Consider the following 27,983-nt stretch of genomic DNA (forward strand, 5'->3'; position numbering starts at 1 on the left):
ATCATATTTCATTTTAAAAGTTTCATTTTGTGTTTTATATTCTTAGTAGTAATACTCTTGGTCAGTTTGGACCATTTTGTGTGGGCTCACACACATCCACAAAAACATCAGTGTGTGTTGGCTGTGGTTTCTGGCAACTGATTATCATGTCATTACCACCCCCTAGTGGTGACATGGAGAGCAGAGGAGGATGAGTGAGAAAGAAAGAAAAGGAGAAAAGATAAGAGGAAGGAAATGAAAGCAAAGTGTTAACATAGCCTGTGTGTGTGTGTGTGTGTGTGTGTGTGTGTGTGTGTGTGTGTGTGTGTGTGTGTGTGTGTGTGTGTGTGTGTGTTTCTTTCAGTCGAGGGGTTAATGACTGTGAAATCCCATCAGCAGGTTTTAGTGAGAGGTTAAGACTCATTACATTAGCTTGTAGAGGTCGAGCTATAAGGATTATGTCACGTTTTATGACTGGTCTTTCTCGTCTGACCCTTCATCTTTTCACTTTGTGTCCTTTCTTTCTCCCCTTTTTCTCCCCCGAGCACATCTGTCACCCACGTGCCGCGTCCATTTGTTTATTACTTGGCTGCTTAATGTAATGGGGGGGGGGGGCAACTTTTATCCCCGGTTGACTGTAAGCAGAGAGATTACACAACTTCTCTCCACAACTCTGGAATGGAGGGAAGCCAAAGGACTTCCAGCAGATTTGTTACTTTAATCACTCTGGGACATATTGTTTCCAGGATAGTGTTTAAAATGTATGTTTTTTGACCCGGTGGCTCCCCGAGCTGCTCGCTGCAGGGCGCCGGGCCCGAGTAGTGATGCACATTACAGCTTTCTTGGCCGGTGGAGTCAGGCAGCGCTCCCGGAAACAGGCAACAAAGAGAGACAAAAGGGAGGAAAATCGATTCCAGTGTTTTTCGGCTCACAGAATGTCTCCTGGCAACAAAGTGCCTCCTTTGTGATTACGGCAGCTTCGCTAAAGAGTCATTAGCCGCTGCTTATCATCGGCGTGAACCGCAGTGTTGCCCGGCGTAGTTTGTAAAACAAAGTTTTGTCATGTCTTCACTTTGGATTGACTGAGCTGTGCTGTAACCTTTAAAATAACCTTTAATAAATAGCAGTAAACTTGAAAATGAGCAGAAATTGCTCATTTTCAAGCCTCTTATGGTTATTTCTTATCTGTGAAGCTCTGTGTTTTCATCCTGCCTCCGTCCAGGTACGAGCTGCCTCAGTACGGCAGTCGCAGGAAGCTGATCTCACCCGCCGGCCTCTACGATGAATATGGAGAAGTTGTTGTGGACGATGACGGCAGCTACTACTACAGCCCGCAGGAGTCTGACGCGGAGGTAAACACCAGGACACAAACCATCACTAACACAAGGGGCCACTACCTGCATCCACAATGTGATAGAAGACAATGATATCTACTTGTTTTGCTCAGTATTCTAACAACAGGGAAAACTGTTAAACCAAAGTAAACTCCAGGAAAGAAATGTCTTTTAGAAAAACTTGGTGGTGGTCCGGCTAAATAAAGTATTTTTGATCCCTAAACCTGAGTTTAATAAAAAATGAAGTGTAAAATATGATCTAGTCCTCTAACCGCTGCCAAGAAACCAAAGGAAGATATTTTGTCAAACAAGAGTTTATTTAAATTGTTAAAGTTTACTGTCTTTTACCAACGAGCTTCCTTTTTTTGAAAGCAAATAAATGACAGAAAAAGGAATCCATCGTTTGTATCATAGATTATTTAATAGCACGAGCAATCCCTGAAAGTCTTTGGGACGAATGGGAGGTTTAGTTTTAAAACCAGCTCTTATTAATCCTGCTGACGTTAACAGTGAAGGTTTGTGCAGTTGACATGTTTCCATTTGTCCCTTTCCTAAATGTTCTCATTTGGTTCTGGACTCGCATCATCAGGGGAGGAGACAGTTTCAAGGAGCTAGATTAGCCCCTCACCCTGGATACCTCCAGCCCCATCCTCCACATATCCCGCCCCCCAGAAAGACCTCAGGAGCCCCCAGAAGTGAGGGTGACAGACAACCTCCATCGGAGGCTGCTGCCACGACCTTCAACACAAAGTCAAAAGGCCCGAGTGTGGCCGCCAGGTTGAAGGCTGCGACGAGAGTGAGCACACTGCTGTCCACCGTGAGTAAGAAATCTGGACAGCCTCCGGCCGTCCACCCACCGTGGAACAAAGCCAGGATTGGGCCGATGGATGCGGGGGAAGGAGGTAGAGAGAGGGGGGAAGAGAGGAGGGAGGAAGGATTGGGGAAGGGGTTTGAGAGGGGGGAGTCAGGGAGAAGGGAAAATAAAGGAGAAAGAGATGATTTCATAGAAAGAGGGAGAGAAAGAGGAGCCCGGGGAGAGGAAACATGGGGGAGAGGCCACAGAAATGGCGTGATAAACAATGGGTTGAGAAATGTTGGAGGAGGAAGAGAAGGCGTCAGGCCAGAGCACCGAGGAGAGCTCCCCGGCTTGTCATCCTTTGGCCGCTCGTTCGGCATGGACGGCAGCATGGTCATCGACGGGAGTTTTTTCCAGACGTCCCTGGAAGCCAGCAAACCCCCACCAGTGAAACAAAAGCTGAGCGAGGCCCTCAGTCTTATCTCCCTCGCCAGAAGGCTCCAGGGACCCGCCAGGGTGGGAGGCGAACAGTGGAGTGATGGACTGAGCTGGGACAGAGAGGAGGAGAACCGCAGGAGGATGCACGGCTCCTTAGGAGATATGAGTGTTTCTGCGTCAGTGTATGAGAGAGCCGCAGGAGAGGCGAGGAGGAGGAGGTGGGAGTCAGGAGAGGAGGATAGTTCCTCTGAGAGACGGTGGAGGAGAGGAAAGAGATTTCACAACAGCGATTCAGAGACGGGAAGTGGCAGCAAAGAGTCGCAATCAGAGTTTAGTCTCTCGGACGCAAGTAGCCCCGCGTCCTCTGTGACAGCCGAGCACGAGAGAACCGAATCTGACACCGAGACGGAAACAAATGAGTCCAACTCGGGAACAGAAAGGGAAGAGAGAACTCCAGACAGAGACATGAGTGGAAGCCAAGATGTGGAGGGAGGGAGGTCAGAGTCAGAAAAGGAGTCGGGGTTGGAGAATGACGAAGAGCAGAAAAAATCTAGAAGAAAACAATCAAAGGGGGGTGTCAGTAAAAGTTCTGCGAGTAGCGACAGGAGTAGAAGTAAAAGTGCCAATGTAAAGACAAAAAGTATGAGCAGACGGAGAGAAAGGAGCAAAGAGGTGGACAGAGGTTCAAGATATTCACGTTCTACAGTTTCTAGTTCTAGGCCCAAAAGCTCTAGACGGGCACTTTCCTCACATGAAACCATAGAGGAAGAGGAGGAGAGTGAGGAAGAGGAGGAATCAGGGGAAGAAAGTCGATCAGAAAAGTCCTCATCGAGTCGGCGAACTTCCAGCCACAGCCAATCAGACATCAGATCAGGCGTGAGCAACACCTCAGACGACTTGTCACCCATCATCGAGGACGCGGAGGAGGAGGAGGAGGAGAGCAGCGGTCATGCCGGGGAAGGAAAGCAGGATGAAGAAGAGGGCTGTTTGGAAAATGAGACGGCTGATTGAAATGCGGATGAGGCCCTCGTCTGCCCCCCCGTCTCATTCTGTGAACCTATAAGTAAGATCTTGGTGAGAACGTCGGGAGTGAAATCTTCACCTGAGTGAGATTTATCACTGTAATATTTCTCTCTTTTTCTTGTTTGCTGTGATTTACGTCCGCTGGGGTTGAATTCGTCAGCGTGTCCTCCGCTGTCCTCGCAGCGCTCCGTCTCTCTCTGTGTTTTCAATCAGCCTCTCTCGTCTTCTTTTATCACAGCTCTGGTTACGTTGAAGTAATCGACTGGTTTCTGTCTCCTGAGCCGACTTGGCTCCTTTTCCTTTTGTGCAAACTCCTCTTCCAGCTGCTTGTTGCTCAGAGATTATCTTGTTATTCACTGACCTCTCTTTGTTCCACCTTTAAGGTTTGATCAAGCTTTTTTCATCTGTCTATTATTCTCCCCTCTCACTTCTTCCAATACCTGTTGTCTTCGGGGGGGGGGTGTTTTCTTCATCATGCAATATATCTTTTTTTCTATTCTACTGAAGTAAAATGGAAAATGTGAGGTAATGTTGTGTGATAGCAGGTCAGTAACTGTCACTACAGCCTTTACCACTGCAGTGTTTTCTCTGATCCATGTTATAAAGATAATATAAAGTTTACTTCTTAAAGCATTTCCCTTGTTTTCTGTGAAGCTCAAATTCAGCACCACATGATCCCAAAAATATTCTGAGTTGCCTCCAAAGGAAACATCTGGACTAAACACTGCTGCACGTCACTCGGTTTGCTGTGTAGTGTTTCTTTTTGCAGTGCGAGTGAACGTTTGACCATCATTATGAAGCCAAAATATCCCAAATACATCAAACAACTGATTAAAACCAAACTTACGAGAAAGATTAGCATGTAAACATACATCAGTGTAATAACAGATACAGTAACATCATTGAGAAAAGTTTGGTTTATGAACCTGTACTGCAGCCAGCCACCAGGGGGCAATCAAGACACTTTGGCTTCACTTTTGTGGAGCCGTAATGTCGTCCACCTTTTATATAAACTCTTAACAACTGTTTGGTGGATTGCACGGCCTCCACAGCTTCTCATCTCTTAGCAGCACTGATCATGTTTCTCTAAAGACTTCCCAGTTTCACGTCATATTTTTTGTGTGTGTTTCCAGCATGGCTGCAGAAAACATCGGATCAAGTTGGTGACGGATCGAGAGTATGAGACCAGCTCCACCGGCGAGGACAGCCTGCCTGAACCCCAACGCAGCCGCTTGTCCTCCACCGTCAACAGCCACGCTAACGTTAACGGCAGCGTCTACATGGCCCAGAACGGCTCCATCATCCGCACCCGGCGTTCAGTCAACGCCACACTTCCCACGCACCCGCACGCCACCACGAACAACAACCTCAAACTCGCCTCCCCCGTCTTCAGCTCACGGCTGGCCAAGCACTTTAAAAAACTGGACAAAATGGCCGCCACGTTGGAGGAGCGAGTACCTCTGAACAACCCCAGAACAGCAGCAGACGGCGGGTGCAACACGCTGCGCACCTTCCAAAGCTCGGGGGTGGCCGCGTCCGCCACGGCCACTTCCTCTTTGTCTAACACTGACAACAATAAAACGCTGAACATGTTCAACACTCGACAATCCAGCGTCTCTCTGGGGTCGACCAGCACCAGCAACATGGGCCCTGAGAGCGCGGCGTCGAAATCGAACCTGCTCAAAGCGGCGCAGGGCGGCGCGGAGCAGCAGCCTCAGAGCACAGCGGAGACGGGCGAGTTGAGAGAAGGCGAGAGAGAGTCGCGAGTAGACGGCGGTGACGAAGACGACGACGACGGCCTGGTGATGAGGGAGCCGCTGGAGTGCCCGAGCGACAGGACGCAGTCGGATGAGGAGGAACTCTGGATGGGCCCGTGGAACAACCTTCACATACCCATGACCAAACTCTGACTGACACTGTGCTCGCTCCTTGTTGCCAAGATCATCTCAGCGTTCAGATTTCATCTCTGCTGATTAGTTGTGGAACTAATGGGTTTGCTCCAATCCAGGTGGAAGAAATCCAAGCGATTTATTTTTCGTCAAAGAAATAAAAGTAACTCGGCATCTAATTGGTTGTTTGTCGAGTTCGCTCGTTCAAACGTCTGTATCGTGACTTCTCAGTCGTCCAATCAGAGCATCCCCTTGAGCCCAACTGATCTCAGAGCTGCAGAAAACCTGCTATATTTCTACTTTGCTAAGAGATAAATGGTGAAACGAACTTGAGGAAACAGTCTATGAACTTTAACGGCCCTTTAAGCGACTGGTGGCTCTGTGTGGAACTGCAGCCGTTTCGTTCGCGGCTGCTGGTGCGACTCATCTTGAATTTGCCTGAAACTTTTCATTGACACATGACGTCTTGTATTGTTCAAACTTGCCTTTTTATCTTTGTCAAGTTGCTTGGCAAATTAATCCAAATAAAATAAAAAAAACTATTTCATCCAATGAAATGTGGTGTTTGGTTAAATTGGCTCCGAGTCGGTGTTTGTTCTCTAGAATTAATATTACAGATGTTGATTTTCCAGATTCCTTCTTCTAACTTCAAACTTCTCATCTGAGTCAAGAAAATCAACTTCTTAAAACTCAATCATTAACTTGTTTTATCATCAACGAACTATAAAAAAAAACTTTTCATTTCCCTCTCAACACAACACAAAGTTCCTCCCAGTAAAAGTAGGGGGGGGGGGGGACTTTTGAAACTGTGAGACACTTTCCTGTGAATTGTTTTAGCTGAAGTCTGAAAGAAGTCGCACCATTAAGCTGCAGAATTACCAGGTTTTAAAAGTCTCACATTTAATTTGATGACTGCATAATTCGGCATTAGGGAGCTCAGCAGAGGGAGCAGCACCGGTGGCGATACGAGGCCCCGCGCTCCTTATCACCTGAAATTAGCCGACTGTACCGGAGAGCAGTATTTTAAACAGCTTCTGGAAGAGAGGGCACGTCTGAGCCGCGGCTATTGATTCAAATAAATGGGCTGATTACGTCACCGACTCCTGAGTCCACTGTGCTTTATGTGCAGGAGGAGACAGACTCAACCCCGGCTCATTAATTTATGACACGGACACAAAGGACTTGATTAGTGGCCTGAATGCTATTCAAAGGTATATTTCCCCCCCAAAAAAGTGTCCTTCACACTAAAAGCATAATTTGGCTCGTGTTCATTCAACAGGAAGTTTACTGACAGGTTGTACTAAGCGCAGAGTCACTGTGAAACTTTCCTTTCTTCTTTTCTTTTGTTTGAGCTCATGGTGTCATTCAAAGCTGCAGAGAGACAAATGAGGAAAACTCTATTCATCACGTACCAACGTTTGTACCGAGCATGAGGCCGTTTCACAGCAGACAAAGGATTCTGCTCCGTCTCCCATTTCTTTATAAAGCTCCCGGATGTATTTGACTATATGTCCGTCCGTCCGTCCCATTCTCGTGAAGGCAACATCTCAAGAACGCCTTGAGATCATTTCAGATTTGGTAAAAACATTCACTTGGATGAACAGATTAGATTTCGGTGGCCAAAGGTCAAGGACATTGAGGCCTCAGATAGCAAATTGTTTGCCTTGTGAACGTAATATCTCTGTAACGCCTCAAGGAAATCCTTTCACATTTGGTATAAACATTCACTTGGAATCAAGAATTAAATGATTTGATTTTAGTTGACAAAGGTCAAAATTCAAGGTCACAGTGGCCTCACAAAGCAAATTTGTTGCCTTGTGAATGCTGTATCTCCGAAACGCTTTGAGGGAATTTCTTCAGATTTGATACAAACATTCACTCGGACTTAAAAATGAACTGATTAGATCTTGGTGCCTGTAGGTCCAACGTCAAGGTAACGGTGACTGGAACATCTGGCACAATTCACTTGGACTCATGGAGATCTAATGGAAATTTCATATTAGCTCACATATGAACATTCAACATTACAAACGCACACAGTGATAAACAACACAGTTACGTATTTGTGTTTTTATTATGATCCTGGTACATAACAAAATCCACCAACTATAATCCATTGAAAAATTCAAGTAAATAGACAAATGTTCACTTGACAGCCCCATCACAGCGTGGATAGTGGATATTAGAGGGTATAGTGCACATGTCCTGGAAACAACAGAGTGCTAACGATGCCCACGGTCGGCAAACACACGTCATGTTCAGTGGATATACAGAATACACCCAAATCATCAAGAAATGACCTGTCACAAAGTAAAAGGCGTAAAGGGATGCTGCTGTGTGCTGCAGTATAACATGCCAGACACAAGAATACTGCACTGAATATTTTACACATAAAGTAAAATATTGCTTTACATTTCTAAATACGTTTTAGTAAAATTAGGGCAGTGGAGAGTTTATCCTCTCTCATACTGAAATAAATTAAAAAAAAACTGCTTACAGGAAATTATACATAAACAACAACAACAACAGAGAAATGCCAACCAGGGCTTCACATTCAAATAAATAACATCCAAACACACACACACACACACGTCTCAGGTTCAACACGTTAAGAACATGTTACATTCAGAAAATGAGGTCTACAGGTTAGAGAGGAGGGAAACAAAACGTGAGGATGGGATGAAGCAGAGGGATCAGAAATGATACAGAAAACGTCCCTTCCTGTTTGAAGTCAGTGTGGACTTCACACGCTTATACATATATACATTACTAGTTAGTTATAGATAATCACCGGTTTCTATAATACAATCTTTTTGTTGTGCATAATGACATTTCTACATGTTTTCTTCCTGATAACAGTGACGACTGCAGAATCTAATCTCACTTCATTACAGTTACGTTCAGGGCTCGTCCTGCTGCCTCGTGACCGACAGGGGGAAATCTTTGTGCGTGAGTTTTGTCAGATTTGACTCATTCAAAGAACAAAGTCGGGATCAGGAATAAAGGATTAGAGTTAAAAACACATCAGTGACGTCAAGACGATAAAACCTCAAGAGTTGAAGTGACAGAACTTCACTATTGCACTAAAATTCTAACGTTACTCGGCACTGAGCAAAGACAAATAAAGCTAAGAAGCACAGGAAGTCCAATTAATTTCTTCCTCTTGGACTTTGGCCACATTTCTGCCAATAAAATAAAAGTCCCACATTTCAAATTCAATTTCCTGCATTTTAAATAGCTGAGTTGTTTTCTACCTGAAGGTTTTTAAATGAATGAAACATTTTGGAATGGGTGAGAAAGAAAGGATGAAATTGGCGAAAAGCATAATATATTCTGATCGAGGTGTTGCTTTTAGCTAGTTGGAGTTACACAACTCACAAGAAATTAGTTTTTCAGAGTTAATATGAGAAACATGTGAGAGTTGTCAGTGTTGTAAAGTAGCTGTGAAAATGTCCACATTTGACTTTGAGTGTAAAGTGTTAGTTTCCTCGGAGGATCTGAACTAAAATGCAAGAGAAACAGAGGAAATGTCTTTAAAAAAACAACAATTTTAAAATATAGACACGTTACAATTCAAAACAGAACAAATGGGGAAAAGTGGCCCCAAATAAATCAAGTTTTACAACAGTTTAAAAGAAAACTGAAATGAGCAGTGAGTAAAAAATAAACTCTACAATCATCATCAATGACAGGTCAATCAATATTAGTGATCTATAAAGATGCTGCAGGCTGAATCAAGGACAGGAAATCTGGGCCGATAGAGTTCAATTCAATGCAAATCATTGTGTTGAGGGGAAGTTTGGGCTCAGACGACTTATTCAGATAAAGATTAAGAAAAGAAACTGCCCAAATATTTATCTTGTGCCTTCAAAATGAATTTCACAACTGGCCCCGAAAAATGAATAAATACAATGATGAAGACAAAATTAAAAAAAATCACAACAATCATGTTTCTGTCAAGAAGTAACACTGAAGAAAACAGCAAGAGGAAAACGAGATGTGCAAAATGCTGTTTGCAGAAGAAAAGGCTTTGTTTCTCTAAAATATCAGCTTGAGATGTTTTTCCTCAAAGTTCTTGAAAGTATTGAACCTCATTGAACAAATAGGATTTGTAATTATCATAATTTATTGTGGATTTAGACTGTGAATTTTCTATTTCATTGAAAAGTTATAGTGAAGGTACCAACACTCGGGTATTGTATCAGGGCGCCGATCAAAACGTTTCACTGTCCTACTGACACGAAGCATTTCTAAGTAAAACATTTTGTTTTCTTATTTTTGTATTACTTAGTTCTGTTGCTAAGATGCTAAGACGATAAGATGTTTGTTGAAATAACGTGGACAGTGACGGTGGCATGCATTGTGGGGCGGAGACGGTCGCGTCCAAGAAATCAACCTAAAGCGTCGCTGAGTATCTGAATGAACATGAGAACATCTCGCTTTGCTGCGTCCTCCTGTGAGCGATGTGAGTGTGCACCGCCCCGTCCCCGTGCCCGTACAGTACTGTGAAACTGGAACAGTAAGAAAGGAATCGTACAAGCCAGCTTGTCGGACTCCTTCACGACGCCCCCGGCCTAAAGAAAACCGCCTCCACCCTCCACTTCCTTTTCATCCCTCAGCAGATCTCCTTCCATCTGCCGGGTGCTTTCTTTTAGGGGAAGCCAGGAAGATAAAAAATAAACTAATATAGAGGTTTTATTCCCTCCGATTACAAACCGCAGCCCTTTGAGGAAAACAGACCATTCAATAGAATTCTCCCTGAATCAACTCCTTCAACACTGAACTCATTCAATCTAGAGGCCGTTTGGACCTCGTGTCCTTCGGTCTGTTTTGGGGGGAGATGGAAAATAAAAGGCTCTTCTGAAAGCAAACTCAGCAAAGTCAAATTCCTCCCGTTCATCTGGAAGAGAAGGAAAAGCTCCACGGAATCATGCAGCCGATATGGCTTCAACACAAGCAGCTGCTGCTCTGGTTTGTAGGAATCCATTCGCACAAGTAAAGTCTCAGAGACTTCGTGTTCAGACGACAAAATAAGATATAGATTTTCTTCCAAGTCTCACTTTGGTGTTTTCACACATAAATACCTGCACTGGGGTTTTTATTTGTCTGCAGCCAGCAGAAAAGTTAGTGGATTGTTTTTTAATGACTTCCACCATCCTTTATTTCCTGGGGCTGTTGTTGATGCAAACGTCTTCATGAATATGTATGAGTGCCTTGAGTCCAGGTCCCTCACCGGCCGCAACCAGGAAAGGTAAACCCGCCACGTTTTGTTGTAATAACCCATAACATGCATTTCAATGTCGTCCTAACAAATAAATCTCTCAGAAGCTATTTGCACAAACGGCGTTTCCAGCTCCTGGACTCCCAACATGCAGCCACACGACAAGCAATAAACCAAGATGAGCCGGAGCCGCCCCACGACGCCGGGCGGGATTTCACCATCACAAGCTCCTCTCCATCGTCCAACCAAGCAAAGTGGCTGCTCAGCTGCAGCCTGACCCGTCACGGGGGCTCGGCTCGAATCCCGTCCTCCGAGAGGCCGGATCCGACTCCTTCAGGAGGCAGAGGGGAGCGGACTCACCGAAACCACTGCCTCTCCTGCAAAAGGGGGGGAAATCTCCAAGTTTAGAAGTGTCTCTCTCGCTCTGGAATTCATTTGTGGATCTTCCAGTTCCTGAGGAGGTGAAGCTTCCAGACGAGGGGGGTCAGAGACGAGGTGGCCAGATGAATAGGTGGGAACTGCCCCCTGAAGGAGGAGGAGGAGGACTGTAGGAAGCGTCCTGCCCCCACCCTGCCCTCTGCCACCCACGCCTTCAGACCTGCAGCTGCAGACATGTACCCTGCAGGGAACACAGTCACGTTCAGATCTGATACTTAGACAAAACAGGTAAACGAGTAAATATTGAAATATGAGAGTGGACAGTTCTTTGAATTGTTCATTATTCATATTAGACTTTAAAGTCAATTGAAAAATATTGGATTTCATTTGAAATTCATGTCACTCTTGTTCTGATTTTTCCTCTTGACATTTCAAGTGATTGAATTATTCAATCTCACACATCAAATGGTGCTAACGGCCATTTAGCCTCATACGACCCTTATTATTATCCTATTTGAAATGAATTCACTCTAAAGTCCTTTGACGTGGTTTGTTAAAATGGAGCGAGTTCTTTTCTTCTGTGAGACAGAAGTTCAGCTCTGGATGCGTCTGAATAATTAACGACACTAAACAACCTCCGGTGAAGTGTGTTGGTTTCCAGTGTTTCTCATCTGCTTCTACTGAGGCTGTTTGTTTGGGTGTAATTAGGAGCTTCTCCTCTGAAGCTCCAGCTCGTCACTGGGAAAGAAAACTGCTCGTCCGACTTTATAACAACAATGGTGATAATTAAACATACGTTAACTTTAATTTGAAAATCCTGATTGTTTGATACCGATTGAAGTATTTTTTCTTTGTTTGTTACAAATTGAAGTATTTCTATTATTTACTTTTTTCAGTTTCCCTTTGATTAAACATCATTTCTTAACTTCAGCACCGTCAGGTACAGACTAAACCTAAATATCTGACAGTACATGAACCTGCTTCAGACCCTGAATCAGAAGAAATCTGATGATAATATATTTGTGTACTAGACCTCGATCCTACACAAAGAGCAAACTTTAATTCTTTAGAATCTGTAGTAAACAAAACAGTGACGACTGAGGATCTCTCTGTTACATCACACACAAACAGTGGGGTTATTTTACCAACATGGAGGAAACACGATGTTACAGATATTAAAATTTCAAATTAGAAATATGTGATGGAACAGCTGCAAAATGGACCTTTTGATGTGACATCACCAAAATCCTTCTTGCAAAATTAGTATTTTTATTATTGAAAACACAAAGTTCTATTTAGCTACTTTTAGTTTGTGTGTTGAATTATTTTCTGGAGACAGAGTTGTTCCTTAGGAGGAGTTAGATGTTAGAGACAACTTAGTGTAGGTACCTCTGTTGCCTTCCCATGCACAGACAGCAGGCAGAGTGTGAGCCTCACTCCTGGAGCTCAGTCAGAGCCACACAGCATGCAGCTCTATCATCCTTACTCTGGGCGGGGCCGTCCACTCCGCCGCCCGTCGTCATGCTGCGACTGCGGCTGGTCAGCTTCTTCAGCTCGCTGGCGAAGGACATGACTTTCTTCTTGTCCTCCCGCGACACCTGGAAGCAGAGACGCACTCATGTTACTGACGCTCGAAGAAGAACATACAGAAATGTGTCGGGAGGTTTCTTAAGAATTCAGAGAGATGCAGGTTTTGGTTAATCTTTGGGTCGTGTGACCTGTTTCTGTAAACTTATTTTCCCCACCCATTCTGTTATCAAAAAAACAGATGTTTAAAAATATGCTAAATCTTTATTCTTATGAACAAGTTCAAATTTCATATATTTCATGATCACAGTGAAAAAGGCTTTAGGCGTAAAAAAAAGGATAATAAACGAATAAAACCAACACAAGACAGACACACAACTAATAAAACATGATCAGGATGCACAGACAGAACTTCACACTACACAATAAATCACAAATACAAAGCAGAGCGCACAACAAACAGTTACACACAAGGGAAGCAGCGACAGGATAAAAAGCACAAAGACAATAAATATCACACAACACAGAAACAGACTTTGTACAAGCACATACAGAGTTAGTTTGTATTCGACAGCAGCTCAGGTGTTTTTCAAGGGAGAAACTTGTGCAGGAACCATGCAGAATATTAAAGTCATTGAAAACCAGCGGCCACGTTCAGAGCTACCTGCTCTTTGAGCTTTAGAATGAACCGTCCGGCTCCGCGCCACCGACTCTGCGCCTGGAAGACACACTCGTGGTCCAGCAGCACGCGCTGCAGCGGCTTGTGGGCCGAGGACTTCTTAGAGCTCACGTCCTTGGTCACCTCCTCCATCAGGACGTAGTCGCACGGGTTGGGGTTCGAGAGGATGCTGTAGGAATACTTGGCCTTCGACAGAGACTGAACAAGAGACGGGGAAAAGAAGAGGAATATAAAATAAAACCTTACGTTACTTTCTTTTCAGATTGAAGAACTTTAAGGTCACATGAATGTCCTCACCTGCTGGATGATGTCCTGAGCGGTGCTGTAGCGCGGGGCCTTGATCACAGTGTGCGGTTGTTCTGGTGAGACTTCATGAACCTGAACAAAGAACATGTCTTCCTCTCCTCCTGCTCCTCCTCCTCCTCCTTCCCTGCTCCCCACAGTCACCTCCTCCTCTCCGTCCAGCACCGTGTTCAGCTCGTTCAAGTTCTGTAGGATGAAATCAAAATGAAACAGCAATAGATGTATTAATTGTTCAAGAAGACCACCAGGGGGAGACAGAGACTGCATAATGGAGCCCAGTCTGCAGCATTAATTAGGTTAATTTAGTTTTATGTTGAATTTAATAACAGTAATTGGGATAATAGATGAAGTTAATAAGAGGACATTTAGATTAAACTGTTCTAAATCATTCAACAGATAATAACAATAGAGCCCATTCATATTTTACCACTTTTCCAAAGACAGTTGAATATGTTATTTCTTAGAGAACAGTAAAAAGTAGACTTTGCACAGACCTCCTCTCTTGTTTTGAGGTAGATCCTCCCCACGTATCCGTCCTCTGTGCTCCAGCTGGAGACCAGTCTGACCACCTCCTCGTCCGGAGCCAGGGGTCGCTGCTGAGCACAGCGCTTCGCCTCACTGCGCTCCTTCAACAGAGGGGCCCGCTCCTCGCAGAGGAAGTAATCCGATGGATTCCCAGATGATGCTACAACCTGTGGGAGAGTGAGAAGAAAAACTTAAAGCTCTGAAGATCGGACATTCTCCTTTGATTTTCTGGAGGGGCTGTTTGTGAGACCCCCGAGAAAGAAGTCGGGGAAAATGTCTGACAGACCAAAACATCAACATAGATGCCAACTTGAAAAAACAACGGAATTTGAGAGCTTTTGATGATAAGGGCCAATTTTCCATAGTTCATCACTGAAAACAGCTAAAATGTGACAAATAGGAAATCTCCTGAGAGGGTTAGAAATCCGTCTGGGAGTTTCTACGCTCACATTATTCAAGCGTCGTGAATCTTTATCTCTCAGTAACTGACCGTGTCCAGCAGCTGCTTGGCGGTGGTCTGCTCGGTAACACAGAACACGGTGAAGGGCTCAGGACCAGGAGCCCCGTGCACCGTCACCCAGTGCGGCTGGGACGCATGTTTCTCCTCCGAGCTGAACAGCTGTGCAGGGAGCAGGAGAATCTCAGGTTAATGAGAAACACACAGTCATGACGGTTCTGCTTCATTAGACACTTCTCTCCTTAGAGAGCAAATCAAAAAACTAAGTGATAGAATAAAAGCAGGATTTCTTTTGAGTCCACATCATCAAAACATGAATCAGTCTGTGACGTTTGAAAGTCTTATGTCTCATAGTCTCATACCAGGGATGAGGGAGTGGCGCCCCCTGTTGGACCCTCCTCTATCCTGCGGCTGTAGATGAGTAAGCCGGAAACCTCAAGTGGCTCGTTGTGCTGTGTCCTCAACTGGACGTGTCTATAACCTGAAACACACACAACAAATACACATTCCACTCTTTAAGAAATCCTGAAAACATACAGGATTATTGCCTGTTTGTGTTATGACCTCCACCAGGGAAGTTGTGTTTTCCTCCATGTTTATTAAAAAAATTGGCATATTAAGGAAAACTCTCACATACACACATGGTTTAAACTTCATTGATGTCCTGAAGATCAGTATAATTCATATAAACAGCCTCTATTAAAATCAGATCTATTCTTCCACCTGAGACTCGTACCAGGTTTGAGGGCTTTCAGGGGCAGAGTCCTCTGAGCCGTCGTCTGGGAGCTGTTGTTCTCCACCACGGCGACGCGCAGGAAGCACATGTCCTCGAAGTGCACGGTGAACTGGAAGTGCTCGCTCCACATGGGGTTGAGCGTGTTGCGGTGGATGGGCTTGGTGCGGAAGTGGCAGCTGTCCACGGGCATGCCCAGGACGTCCACCTCGATGCAGGGGCTGCCGGCGCTGTTACCGGGACACACGTTCTGACCAGAGACAATCTGAGAGAAAAGAGAAAAGTGATGAGCAAATAATAAAATAAGGTCAAGTGTGAAAAAACACTTGACGTTGATATCATTTTTACATCAGCCCTGGTTTTTAAATCAGACTTATTTTCAGTTCTATTGATGAAAAGAGGCCTGAAGCCAAAGTCACTCTGACCTGGCAACAAAGACTCTCTCTCTCACACACACTCACACTCACACACACACACACACACACACACACACACACACACACACACACAACCTGTAACCCGATTAGGTGCAATAAAATTCAGGCTTTAATTTCATATTTTCAAACAACGAGCATGAAAATGAGGCAAAGTGATGAAAACCACAGACAGAGAAACAAAGTGGAGCCGGTGGACGGAGACTTTTTATGAGGTCCTGTTCTCATTTACTGGTAAATAGAATTAACTGGGTTCATGACTGTCAAATAGTGAAAACACATAAAGATCAGTTCACAATAAAACTGTCCAAACACACGTTAATGGGCCGAATGTCTGTGCAGTCCCTGAAGGTAGAAGGAGGAAAGAGAGAAAACAGACCAGAGAAAGATTTCAGAGCTTAAAGAGACGCTACGCAACTTTTTAACCTTAAAATAGAAGGTTTATTGGCACAAATTGAGTATAAAGTAATGAAAGATGTTTTCACTAGTGTGTTTCATCTAAATTGTATGAATTGATGATTTCTTTACTCTAGAAATGGGCCCTTTATATTTAAATACTTTATATTTACCTCAGGAGCTGCAACATGTAACATCACCACTAGATGTCACTAAATTCTACACACTGAACCTTTAATTGTCGGAAATGGAGCCCACCAGAATTAACGTGTAGCTGCAGAGGGCGCTGTTGCACCGTATATATATGAAAATACAAACTGATGTAGAATATTCTGGATACTTAAAATCAATTAAGCAATTGTTTCAAAAAGAGTACAACCAGCATTAGAAAAATTATTTGCAATGGCACAAAGCTGAGTCCAGATTCTTGTAGGAAAATTAAAATGCAGCACTTGTGAAATCCCACCTGACAGTTTAAAAGAGGCGAGCAGGAAAATGATTGAATTTGCAGGAAACCAAAAAGAGCGGATGAAAAGGAGTGAGGGTGAAAGTGCAGAGAGAAACCTCTCAAGCAGGAAGCGATCAAAGAGATTGATCCTCCGCTCGGCTCCATCCATCACTTGAACTCACAGTGAGGGAATAGACAGCCGGGCTCATCTTCTCCACGTCTCTATCCATCGGACAGAACTGCTGATAGAGCAAACAGCTGCGGTCCCACAGCACCGCCGGCTTCAGGACGTAGCCACAGCCGCCGTTGGCCTCGAACAGCGCTGTGTTCAACTGCATGGGCAGATCTGTGAGGAGGGGACAGGGTAAGGAAATCAATCCGGCTTTTAATTGTAGCCTGTAAACCTCAACTCCAGAGCACCAGCATCAGCAAAGAAGACAACGGAGATAAAGATAATCGTGGAGGATAATATTGTCTCTATTGTTGATTGTTGAAATCTTTAAAATCGTTTGTTTTTGGTTGTAGATGAATCAGACTAAAAAAGAACATGTCAGCGTCTTCATGCACAAAACTGGCTGATCGTGTTTTGTGTTTTTGGAAATAAAAACCCGACGTGATGATTTGAGAAGTGGAGATAGATGGATAAAAACAAAGGGATGACAGAAGAGAAGAACAGGGAAGGGAGTGCACATGGATCAAAAGAGAACGAGAGAGGAGAGATCTTTAAAAAGAAAATAAGTTAATCTGTCTGAGTTCAGGCGGCGAACACAGACAAGAGGTGAGAGAGGTAAAGAGAAAAGAGAAAAGAACAGAGAGAAGAAAGAGAAACAGGCAGGAAGAGGATTAAGAAGAAAACTAGATTTAAAAAAGAAGAGCACTTTGGGATGAATAATTCCCTAAAGCGCAAACAAATCATTTTATCTGTCACTTTTCAGATATATCCAGGACTCCTCGTGTGTCGTCACCAAATTTAATCTAAATTTCTGGAAAGTTGGCTCGAGTAGAGTTAAAGCATTTCTGCCGATTCGGAGGTAAAAATATAACATTATCAAGTCGAGTTGAGAACATTCCTCATTCATCTTTTCTCCTTTATCTCATGATCATAGACTCTGAATAAAGATGGACGACACATCTCCACGTCCTCTCGCTATCAAGAAATGAAGCCAAAATATCCCGGATACAAACGCTGACATTGCAGCCACCCACTAGATGGCGATCAAGAGGTTTCACTTTTGGTGAGTTGTCATGTCGTCCATCTTTATATTCAGCCTGCGTTTGGCACTAGATATTTTGTTAAAATAATATTTAAAGATGTTTTCTTGTGAGTGACCACCAAATTTCCAAAAAGGTGACGTCAAAATCCTGTCATCCTCACCATCGGTCTGGTAGTTGAGCGCCACCAGCTGAATGCCGTGCAGCCAGAAGAGCAGAGGGTTCGGGTTGGTGGAGTCGATCCTGGTGGCGGCGGGATACGTCCTGAGCAGCTGGCACGCCGTGTGCTGGATCAGCTTCTGAGAGTAGCGCCGGCACAGGCGCTTGGCGGCGTTCTCGTTGACGGAGGAGACGTGGTAGCACTTGGGCGTGCGGATGATGGCGCTGAGAGAGGTGGGGGGGTTGAGGGTGGGCGACGTCTGCTGCTCCTCCCAGCTGAGCCGGTCAGCGCCACCTGGAGGCAGGAGAGGGGACAGGTAAAGCCCTATTTTCTCAACCAGCAGGGGCACATGAAGACAACGAAGGTTGAACAGCAACAACAGGATTTGGAGTCTTTTGAGAGTTTCGCTCTTAATAAATATCTCAAGAAAGTGCTGATGTAAAACTCTGTGCTAGTTTTGGTTCAGTGTTGATAGGCCGGGTAAAATTGGAGATATTTATATATATTCGATGTAAAAATCATATTTACACTGCCCTATACTTTTGGACCTAGAGAGATGGAGGTTACTGTTTAAGTGGGAGTCTTGCTTTCTTCTACTGTTTTCATTCAAATTCACATCCACCCACTCCTCCTCAGTCACATCTACATTTTTTACACTAAGACGTACTAAGACCCCCGGGCCCTGCCTACCTTTCCCAGGGGTGCGGCTCTGGGCTGTGACCTCCCCCGTTGTGCCGCAGCGAGCCGGAGCGGTGCCAAATATGGACTTCCTGCTCTTCCCCCGGTCCTTCCCTCTGCCGGAGCCGGCCGGAGACAGCGTGGACAGGCCTGGTTTCCCACACGACAGGAAAACAGAAGAGAGAGAGAGAAAGTAAATAATGAAACGCAGACACGATGAAGACTAAACAATGATGATGATCAGTTTCCTTCTTCCTTTTAACTTCCAAGTTGTTTTTACAAAACACATAAATCCTTTTTCTCACAAAGCTGACACTTCATCATAAAGAGGATTTTGCTCTTTTGTCCTACAGGCGTCATTAAGCATGTTTGCACATAAAAGACACAGCAGGAGCTAAATTTGGATTTGAAGTGTTTTGTCGTTTTGAAAATATTCCAAACATTATCTATGGTTAACTTATGTCCATTATAATAATACAAATCTATTTATGATAAACTGATGCATGTAACACAGTCAAATCTGTTTCTTTCCCCCAAGGTTTGACCGAAAGAAAAATGTGCCATGAATATTTTAAATGCCAAGTATTCTTGAGATGATTTATTTGGTTTTACAAGTGGCCCATCCTTCTGGAAGCAGTGCAGACAATACACAGCAGCGCTCTGTCTGCCTGAACTGGGCCTGTTGCCCTGGCTTCTCTCTCAAGATCTCAGGTCCCTGGAAACAGTAAACAAATAAAAATACTGGTGGAAACAAGGGGCGGGTTTATGAGGGCAGATGTCACGTAAAGCAAAGAGGAGACGAGCGGAGGAGAGGACACTCGAGGGAGGACAGAGGAGATAAGAGGTGGACATTTAAAAAGACAAAAAGAAATATTTGTGATGAAGATAAATGGTGGCAAGGAGTGGACACAGCTCCCAATAAGAGGAAATAAAGAGGAATTTTATGAGGCTACAGAGTCAAACATCCTGAACTGCTGAGCAGACTATGTATTTAGAATTCAATATTCTCATTTGAACCACTTTAATCGTTGATATGTCTGCTTGAGAAAGTGGTGGGTCACTTGTGACCACAAAAAAGCAACCATGTGTTTCCCATGGGGAGAAAGAGATTGGTCATCCTAGTGGGTGTCCTGTGTGGGAGAGGAACGCAGTGTAACACGGGGATATCGAATGTCATCAAGCAACAAAAAAAAAATAGCCATCAGAAACATGGGGAAATGTTTGACCTCTTAAATATAACATGGGAGCGGGTGAGGCTTCATCTATTCTACGTTTTGATTGGTTTTCAAACTAAAGCGATATCCAGATTGGCCGAAAAACCGCTCGTCTCCTACTCATATAAGCAGTTGTATACTTCTAAAATTAAAAGTTTTACTGCAGAACAGCTGTTTACAAAGTCAGCAATGCTTGTAATTGATTTTCCATGTTACGTTCTACACGCCGGTAGTTTTCTTTAGAAAAGGGGTCATGTGACAGGACCCGGACGAATCAGCAAAGGTTACATAACGACCGAAAAAGACCCAATCACAGCAAGCGGCTGTGATTGTGTACATCATCGTTTCCAAAGAGTAAAACACAGACCCAGAGTGTTCTGACTGAAACTCTGCCAGCAGTATTTACAAACGTCTCAGTTTTAGCGTGTCCGTAGCTGCAGGGCAGACAAGAGCAGAGCACGCAGAAGATAGGATGTAAAAAGTAGAAGAGGAGAGGCTGGAAGATGGAGGAAATGAAATCCACGTAGGAGAGAAGGAAGCCAGGGAGCACACAGTAACAATCAGCGATGAGGAGTATAAGCAGGGAAAGGACTGTTTGACAACGAGACAGAATGATTATATTTCTCTCTACCCGGGAATTTCACAGCCTGGCAGTAGATGACGAGGTCGGACAGCTCCTGGGCGATCTGTCGACTCTCCTTCTTGTTCTGAGGAAGGTAGAACTCCTCGCCCAGCTCCATGTCAAACACCTACAGGTGCAGGGAGACACAGGACAAGAGAAACGCTGTTAACGTTTTACCAGAGGAGACAGTGATGTGCTCCTGGAGCAGGAGGTGAAGAGAGGAGAGAGGAGAGAGGAGAGAGTGGGAGCAAAGCAGCAGAGATACGTGTGTAACCTCAGTGGCAGATTTTTAACCAATTTCATACTTTTACATCACTGAACTCAATCTGAACATGTTTCTTCTCATCTTGACCCTTTTACAGAATATATTTAAACGTAGAATATGTGACTTTGGCTGCTCGGGGTCTCTGAATGGAAACAATAACTCTTCACCTACATTGACTTGAATAATATTGTGGATTTCCAGTGTTTAAACATTCAAACGCTGTGGTTCCTGTACCTTTCCTTTGCTCTGCGTGGTGCTGTCAGTCTTCTTCATCCTCTTTGGGACTTCATCAACAGGTTGCTCCTCTTTGTCTGCCGGGCTCTTCCCCTCGGGCTTGTCGTCCAGGATGTTATCTGTGATACAGACACAACAACAGATTCGTTTTTAAAGAAGAGGGGGAAAGGTGTTGTTTTCTGAGGGCGCACACGTTATTGTTATGTTATTGTTATGTTGATTAATCGAGTGTTGAAAACAAACAGCCGAAGATGCGATCAAGAAAGTACAATCATATTAAAACAAACATCTATTGAACGTAACCCCTGCACGCTATTTCCAACCCTTATTAAAACTTTTAATTGGCGTTGCAGTTGCTCTCGATATAATGTGAAGTCGTTAGTAAGACGTATAAAAGCATCTGGGAAATGATTTATTTTTAAAACATTATTTCAAGAGAGGAACCAGGTTTCTCTTGTTACTCTAATGAGGTCAAAGGTCGAGTGCAGCTTAAAGGGATGTTTGCACCAAAGACAAGAAAAATAGTGTTCTGCTAAACTATATTAAAAAGTTGTTGGAAACATTTTATGGAGTTTGTTAGAATAGTTCTCAACTTCTTAACTACATCTCTGAGAAGACTTTTATTTTGTAACCCTAGCTCACCTCTATCTGATCCGTTTGAAGTGGAAGGAAATCTTTAAGCACGTGGGAACAATCAGAGAATAATTATAACGGAACGAGCATCAGCAGTGATCCGGTTCATCCCTGACTTTACTCACAGAGCTCGTGATCATGTTCCTGCAAAACAAAATCCCCCCGAGGACTTTACTGCTACTCAAGGAAAAACGTCTATTTAACTGTAAACAGGAGCGAGAAGTAGGGAGTTCTTCCCTTTTGCCTCCAGTCCTCCTACGCATTCATCGCAGCCAAAACCACAAACACATCAACTTTTCTTCTATTCATACACATAACTTTGTTTGAATCCTGACATGTGGAATCTCTTCCTCAGAAAAGGGTTTGACAGCAGAGATGACCCCGGCTGTCAGGGCTGCAGACAGTAGCCGGAGGAGTGAGCTGGAGCCGACTGGAGGGAGACGAGGGACGGACGGTGGCAACTCGGCAGTTTAGAAGTCAAGTGTTTGTGGAGAGTGGAGAACGGCGAAGTGGAGACAGTCAGGGAGCAGGATGTCTTGATATCTGACTGGTTGGTTAATGTTTGACTAAAGGAGGGTTTGCTAAAGGGGGGGGCTGCAGCAGCAACAGGAGCAGGCTATGAGTTTGAGATGTTTTTAAAGGTCCATGACCGGTAAGGTCTTCTGACAGGGACAAGCAGAGGGATTAGGAGGGAGCGGAGCTGGGACCGGGACAGGGTAGTTTCCCCCCCGATGTGTTTTTTAGCATGGGGGCAGCGCAGGGCCTGAGAAACCAGATGGCTTTGTTTTGTTTCCCTGATGAGCCCGGTCAGCCACCAGCGAGGTCACAGACAAATACAGTACGGAGGGGTGGAGGGAGGGAGGTGAGGCGTTTGTGGGAGACAGAGAGAACAGGCGGACATTGTGTTGTGATTGGAATGTATGAAATGTTTGTTTTTTTCTATACGCACGCATCTTATTATGAATATTTTAAGGTCAATCAAGTGAACCTGGTGCTTGTCCTCGTTCAGATTTGGCTCAACTTTTAAGAACCAGTTTGCGTTTCCACAGGCTAGAGCCACGTCATTACGTCACTGTCACTGTTTCCAGGCACAACATCAACAATGGCCGACTACTCTATTGAATCGTGCTCCTGTTTTGCAAACCTACACTGGCATTCAAACAGGACAGATTCAAAGCATTTGTACTGATCGTTTCAGTTTCTTCAGTTTCTTTCCTGCTGTTGCCATCTCTCTCTGTACATACTCCATCACAGGCGTTGTCCTTGAAGCTCCTTGCAACTCATACCACTGCTGCTTAGCTTTGGCCTTGATAACATTAGTTCTCACGTTGCAAAATATAAATTGAATCGTGGTCACAACAAAGTTTTAGTCACAATCAGCCTCTGATGTAGGTGGTGCTTTCTTCTAGGCCCACAGTGTTGGTGGTTGCTGGGTTTGAAACAGCACTTAAACCGTCTTGGTGGAAAAGATGTAACAGTTTTCCCATCCCCCCCCCATGACTCAGCACTGATGAATCCAGAGCAATGGAAGGTATCGAACCCCAAAACAACCGGACAAACACGGAGACAAAACACAAGCGCACATCGCTACATAAAAAAACAACACTCTGGTTACACTGTCAGTACAATGTGAGGCAATTTGATTTAAAAAAAGACGATGGATCAGGCTGCTTGTGAACACAGTCACTTCCACTGACACACGGCACAAGAAGAGCTGCTGTAGCGAGGCAGGAGGAGGTTGGGTTGCTTATCGCACGGCTGCAGTTACATAAAGGTGATAAAACATGTGGACATCATAACAAACACTCCCCGTGTCTCTGACTTTCCATTGTTAGTAATCCAGCAGTGATAAATATGATGGATGGCACCATAAGCCATTGTGAATTAAAGTGATTACAGAGGAGAACTTTACTTCTCTGCTGTTGTTAGAATGTCTCAGGAACACACATGGTTGTGTTTATTTTTACTAAATACAGGACTTAGCATATTGATCAAATGAGGTTATTGTTTTTAAGATTTACAGCCATCATATTTTAAGAGCCATCAAACAACACAACCTCCACAACATTTTTTTTTTGCTATCAAATGGATTAAATTGACTTATTTAAAGTTTGTATAGGTTTCTGCAAATTAAACTATTTGTAATAGTTCAATCTTGATAGCAAACAGCACCTGATTCTGTCCATTCACACAGCAGGGAGCCGGCAGCTCATACAGGTACAGACAAGAGTCAGTTCACAGTAGCGATGCAGATCAGTAGCAAACATCCACACACCAATGTTTCCTCTTTAATTATCCTGCAGCGGTAGACAACTACAGCAAGGGACGGTTATACACTAAAAAAACTCAATCACAATGTTTAATTTAAAGTCGCACCATTAAGTTACAATACCGGGAAGAATAATAATATTACACTATAGATGTAATAATCAGTAAGAAACCATTCACTACCACTGCAAAACAAAATTAGAGGGAAACACTGGTACTGGGAGGAAGCGCATCCGAGCTGTGCATTTACCTTCCAGGCCATATGAGGCAGTAGAGGCTGTGAGGACATCAGCTAAGTGGGTTTGGGTTAAAGGGGGAAAGATAAAATAGGAAAAAGGAAGGGAGTGAAAACATGAATAGAGACTCGTGTTGGAAAAAAAAGAAAAACGAGAAACAATCAAAACTAACAGAAGATGAATCAAGATAAGAGGTTACATGTGATCGATGTGGTTTTTGACCCGTTAGTTCAGTTTCATGTTGATTTTGAGCTGAAATTAAAAATGTGCCGCTGTTACGAATCCAGTTACCTTCATCCTTACCATCTGATAGAGACTCATAGTCGTAGTCGTACTCGTCTTCTTCCTCTTCCTCCTCCTCGTTGGCGTGGTTGCCAGGTGATGTGACCCCCGGTGACCCGTTGCTGGCCTGAGCCTGCATGTGGGCGAGCTGGTGAGCCTGAGGAAAGGGAAGTTGTGTGAGAAAAACTAATATTTACAAAAATCTATTGATTATCTGGAAATATGCAGTGTCTCATCTGCTGACTGTCTATAGAGTGTGTGTGTATGTGCTGAAGTACACAAAATGATGTGATGAGATTTAGATTTGAGCTCGTTAACGTCAATAATTAATGAGTGACAGCACTCTGACGGACGTACTAAATATTATATGTACTCATGCAACCTGAAAGCACCATTATAGGACATCAGGTATGAATAATGTACAAGTTCATATATTTGTGTGTGTGGACCACAGACTGTACGTAAAGATGGATGACATGATGGCTCCCCAAAAAGTGAGGCCAAACCGTCTTGATCGCACCCTGGTGGCTGGCTACAGTATAGGTCATAAATCGTGCCCCTCCGTGTTAGTGGATGGGACAGCAAAATTAATAAGTCAATATACACGCAATAGAATCTTTTCTCAAAGTTTTTGTCATTTTAGGAAGTTCTTATTTGTTCAAGTGTTCAATTTCCTGTAGGTTTGGCTTTGATTAGATATTTGATGGTTTCCGGGTAGTGGGAGGACATCTTTATCGTCCATCTTTATTTACAGTCTACGGTGTGTGCATGTGTGGAAACAAATTTCTCTCCTCTCAAACCTTCTGTTTGAGGATGTCCACCGGTGCCTGGTGGGCTTTCAGCTTCTTGTTCTTCAGCAGGATCCTCCCCCGCAGCTGCAGCGGCGACGGCAGGTGAGGGTCGTCGCTGAAGTCGCTTTCGCAGAGGAAGCGCGTCACAAGACGTTCCCCGAACACCGTCTGGTGGGGTCAAGGTTTGAACATGACGGAGACAAGTGAGAGGAAAATTTCTGCTGAAGGATTCCACAACAAGTAAAGAAATGAAAGTGCTTTTTATCAACAGAAAACAACATTACAGATAAACAAGCCCCCGGTTGACATAAGCTGCCCGCAGGCATCAAGCTGTCTGAACATGAAAGACTTGTCTTTATCAAGCCACTCAGAAGCCGGTCTCCAGGGAGGACAGATGAAATGCTGGGAAGTTTTCTTAGATGAAAGCACGATGATATTCTGTGATGTATCTGCCCGGTGCCCAGATATGTGCGGCCTTGAGTATACAACTCAAAAGAGAAGTTGTTGTAGGCTTAAGATTTTTTTTTAAAAGCGAGCGTCTGACTGGACGTCTGCCAGCGTCAATGCCCGGAGCAGCTGAGAAAATCTGGTCAAGAAGCGAGAACATAAACGTAGTTCTACTCTTGCTCAAGAAGACCGAAGCATTTTCCTGGTTTCATTTGTGTAGATTTAGTGTTAAAATGATTAACGGTAATTTCCATCTTTATCTCATTAGTGGCTGTAGGTGTGAATGTGACCATGAATGGTTGGTTTTCTCTTGACAGCTGTTTTTAGACTTAAGGGATAGTTCACCGAAAAATTAAAATTCTCTTCAATCTCGTGGGTTTTCCAAGTTGGCATCTTCGTCTTCTACGTGTACGGCTCCTCTTTGTCACGGTTCTGACACTTCGCCGCTTTGGAAAATATCCAATGGCTCCAGTCTCCCCCTTCATAAGCGTCATGCATGATGTATTGATCGGTGAATGGAAACATACCTTGAAGATCTCTGCCATCTTGCGTTGCTGAGGGAGCGAGCAGTGGTTCTCGATGGACAGGACGACGGGCATGTCCGAAATGACAAACGCAGCCCGGTTGATGGCTTCCACCACATCCTGGAGGATCATGGGAGAGATGTTATTCTAGAAACTCTGAGAAAACAACACTAAAGAGGTTTATTTTTAGGTATGGCTTTAAATGTAACACAGGCACCGGTCCAACTCTTTTCTGAATTCAATTATTCATATGCATTTTCTGACCTTGAAGGGTATTTTAGTGGTGAGTGTGTGTCCGTGGTAAATAACCGGCATGCCGTCATCTCCATCCCAGCAGTCCAACTCAACGCTCCTGCAGCCTTGCAGCAGCACCTGAGGGACCAACACACACACGACTTGAGATAAACACTTAAAAACTGGATTTATGAATATAAAATATCTCAAAACCTCTGGGTACAAACACAGAAGGTGCTCGTCTGACTCACGTGACTGTACAGCTCAACAGAGGACTCTCCCTTGAGCTGGTGTCCCGTCAGATACGTGTTGTGAGAGGACTCGATGTAGTAGTAGGACAGAGGATAGTGCAGCTCCTCCTGGTTCATTTGGGATTCCTCATTACGGGACGCAAAGTTGTCCTTGTCCATCAGGTATCTGGAGCGGACAGAGAACTAGATGAGCTTAGATTACAAAACGTGAGGTTGTCGAATGGATTACATGCCCTGATTTAAGATCTTTATCAACGTGTTGTATGACAGAAATTTATAAATTTGAAAGAAACGTTCCTTAATTTGCCACTTTTTCGTAATTCAGTATTTAACTTGTATTTTTCAGCGCTGATTTTATGATGCAATGTATTTTGAAATATTAAAATTGTTCCTCTACCTTGCAAAACCTTCAAATGACATCCAGCCCATTTGCCTCATGCTTGACGAGGGCTCAAATTTCTGCAAGAGAAAAGCAAAAAAAGAATCATTAGTTCATCACAAGCTCTTCATCCATTTCAGGTTAATACAATGTGACGTCGGTCCCTTCACCCCTCCAGGAGGAGCTCTCTACCTGTATAATGCTGAGGATCTCGTCGTAGCTCAGGTGATCTCTCTGACAGTTGACTAAAAAGTCATTGAGCTGGGGGATAGCCAATCCCAGCACGCCCAGTGATGCGTTCTCCACGCCCGTCCCGTTGGTCACGATGCTGGCTGCCGCGATGGCGTCCGAGATCTGCTTCTGATTGTCCGACATCTGCTGCCTCGTCCGGATGAACAGGCCGAGATCTGAGCCGTTGCGGGTCAGTAGGTCTGGAGAGGAGGGGGAAGAGAGTTGGTGAGACCGGGACAGAGGAACTGAAGAATAATGTTTTACTACAGGTGTTTTGTCTGATACCGAGGTCCGGTTGCAGCCCAGTGTCTCTGTCGTCTATCCTGAGGTTGGTGTAGAGAGGAGCGGACTCTGGACTCGATCGACTGCAGGGGACAGCGAAGATGTCGAACAGCTCCTTCAGGTCCTTCCTGCTGCGGATACTGTGCAAGGAAATGATTCACAGGGTTTTAGCAATTGCCACAAATAAAAATATGCAGAATTATTGTTTATTACTGTGTATTTAGTTTTGCAGACAGAGCACGTTAGAAAAACTTTCATTTCTTTCGTTTGATAAAATGAAAACGTATTTCGTATTCCTCTTTTTCAAGGTACGTAGGTCATTGTTGTCTTGGAGTTTGGGATTCATGAGTTTGATTCATAATGAACACTTCATGAACTCCGTCTGCCGTCTTCATGGTCTAAAGGTTTTTGAGACGCTGTTCTGTTGAGTATGGAATCTAAAAAGAAACGGCTGAGCTGCCGATGAGCAAATAGTCCACA

The 27,983-nt window shown here is 44.1% G+C and overlaps 2 protein-coding genes across 14 annotated transcripts in view; one reads left to right on the forward strand and one right to left on the reverse strand.

Moving 5' to 3' along the window:
• pcdh15b (protocadherin-related 15b) overlaps window positions 1-5,625 on the forward strand; it is a 138,812-nt gene extending 133,187 nt beyond the window's left edge. For 3 of the 4 annotated variants that reach the window (XM_034569728.1, XM_034569730.1, XM_034569731.1), the window contains 2 exons: window positions 1,202-1,331; window positions 4,704-5,625. In XM_034569728.1, coding sequence (XP_034425619.1) covers window positions 1,202-1,331; window positions 4,704-5,480 — 907 coding nt within the window. In that variant the 3' untranslated portion in view covers window positions 5,481-5,625. Of the gene's footprint in view, window positions 1-1,201; window positions 1,332-1,902; window positions 3,611-4,703 lie in introns of all 4 variants that reach the window. The other variant, XR_004612080.1, reaches the window with a different exon arrangement.
• Window positions 5,626-10,294: 4,669 nt separating this feature from the next.
• The window catches only part of plce1 (phospholipase C, epsilon 1), a 76,857-nt gene continuing 59,168 nt past the window's right edge, over window positions 10,295-27,983 (reverse strand). For 4 of the 10 annotated variants that reach the window (XM_034569717.1, XM_034569718.1, XM_034569720.1 and 1 more), the window contains 22 exons: window positions 27,507-27,643; window positions 27,183-27,421; window positions 27,009-27,070; window positions 26,612-26,777; window positions 26,391-26,498; window positions 26,130-26,246; window positions 25,165-25,323; window positions 24,374-24,521; window positions 24,097-24,138; window positions 20,946-21,064; window positions 20,456-20,573; window positions 18,623-18,760; window positions 17,936-18,226; window positions 16,743-16,906; window positions 15,286-15,547; window positions 14,912-15,030; window positions 14,583-14,711; window positions 14,062-14,259; window positions 13,562-13,753; window positions 13,250-13,462; window positions 12,545-12,656; window positions 10,295-11,299 (listed from right to left, as the gene is read on the reverse strand). In XM_034569717.1, coding sequence (XP_034425608.1) covers window positions 11,112-11,299; window positions 12,545-12,656; window positions 13,250-13,462; window positions 13,562-13,753; window positions 14,062-14,259; window positions 14,583-14,711; window positions 14,912-15,030; window positions 15,286-15,547; window positions 16,743-16,906; window positions 17,936-18,226; window positions 18,623-18,760; window positions 20,456-20,573; window positions 20,946-21,064; window positions 24,097-24,138; window positions 24,374-24,521; window positions 25,165-25,323; window positions 26,130-26,246; window positions 26,391-26,498; window positions 26,612-26,777; window positions 27,009-27,070; window positions 27,183-27,421; window positions 27,507-27,643 — 3,421 coding nt within the window. In that variant the 3' untranslated portion in view covers window positions 10,295-11,111. Of the gene's footprint in view, window positions 11,300-12,447; window positions 12,657-13,249; window positions 13,463-13,561; window positions 13,754-14,061; window positions 14,260-14,582; window positions 14,712-14,911; window positions 15,031-15,285; window positions 15,548-16,742; window positions 16,907-17,935; window positions 18,227-18,622; window positions 18,761-20,455; window positions 20,574-20,945; window positions 21,065-24,096; window positions 24,139-24,373; window positions 24,522-25,164; window positions 25,324-26,129; window positions 26,247-26,390; window positions 26,499-26,611; window positions 26,778-27,008; window positions 27,071-27,182; window positions 27,422-27,506; window positions 27,644-27,983 lie in introns of all 10 variants that reach the window. The other 6 variants (XM_034569722.1, XM_034569721.1, XM_034569719.1 and 3 more) reach the window with 5 other exon arrangements.

The sequence above is a fragment of the Hippoglossus hippoglossus genome, chromosome 19, assembly GCF_009819705.1.
Source record: "Hippoglossus hippoglossus isolate fHipHip1 chromosome 19, fHipHip1.pri, whole genome shotgun sequence".
NCBI classification, from domain to species: Eukaryota; Metazoa; Chordata; class Actinopteri; order Pleuronectiformes; family Pleuronectidae; genus Hippoglossus; species Hippoglossus hippoglossus.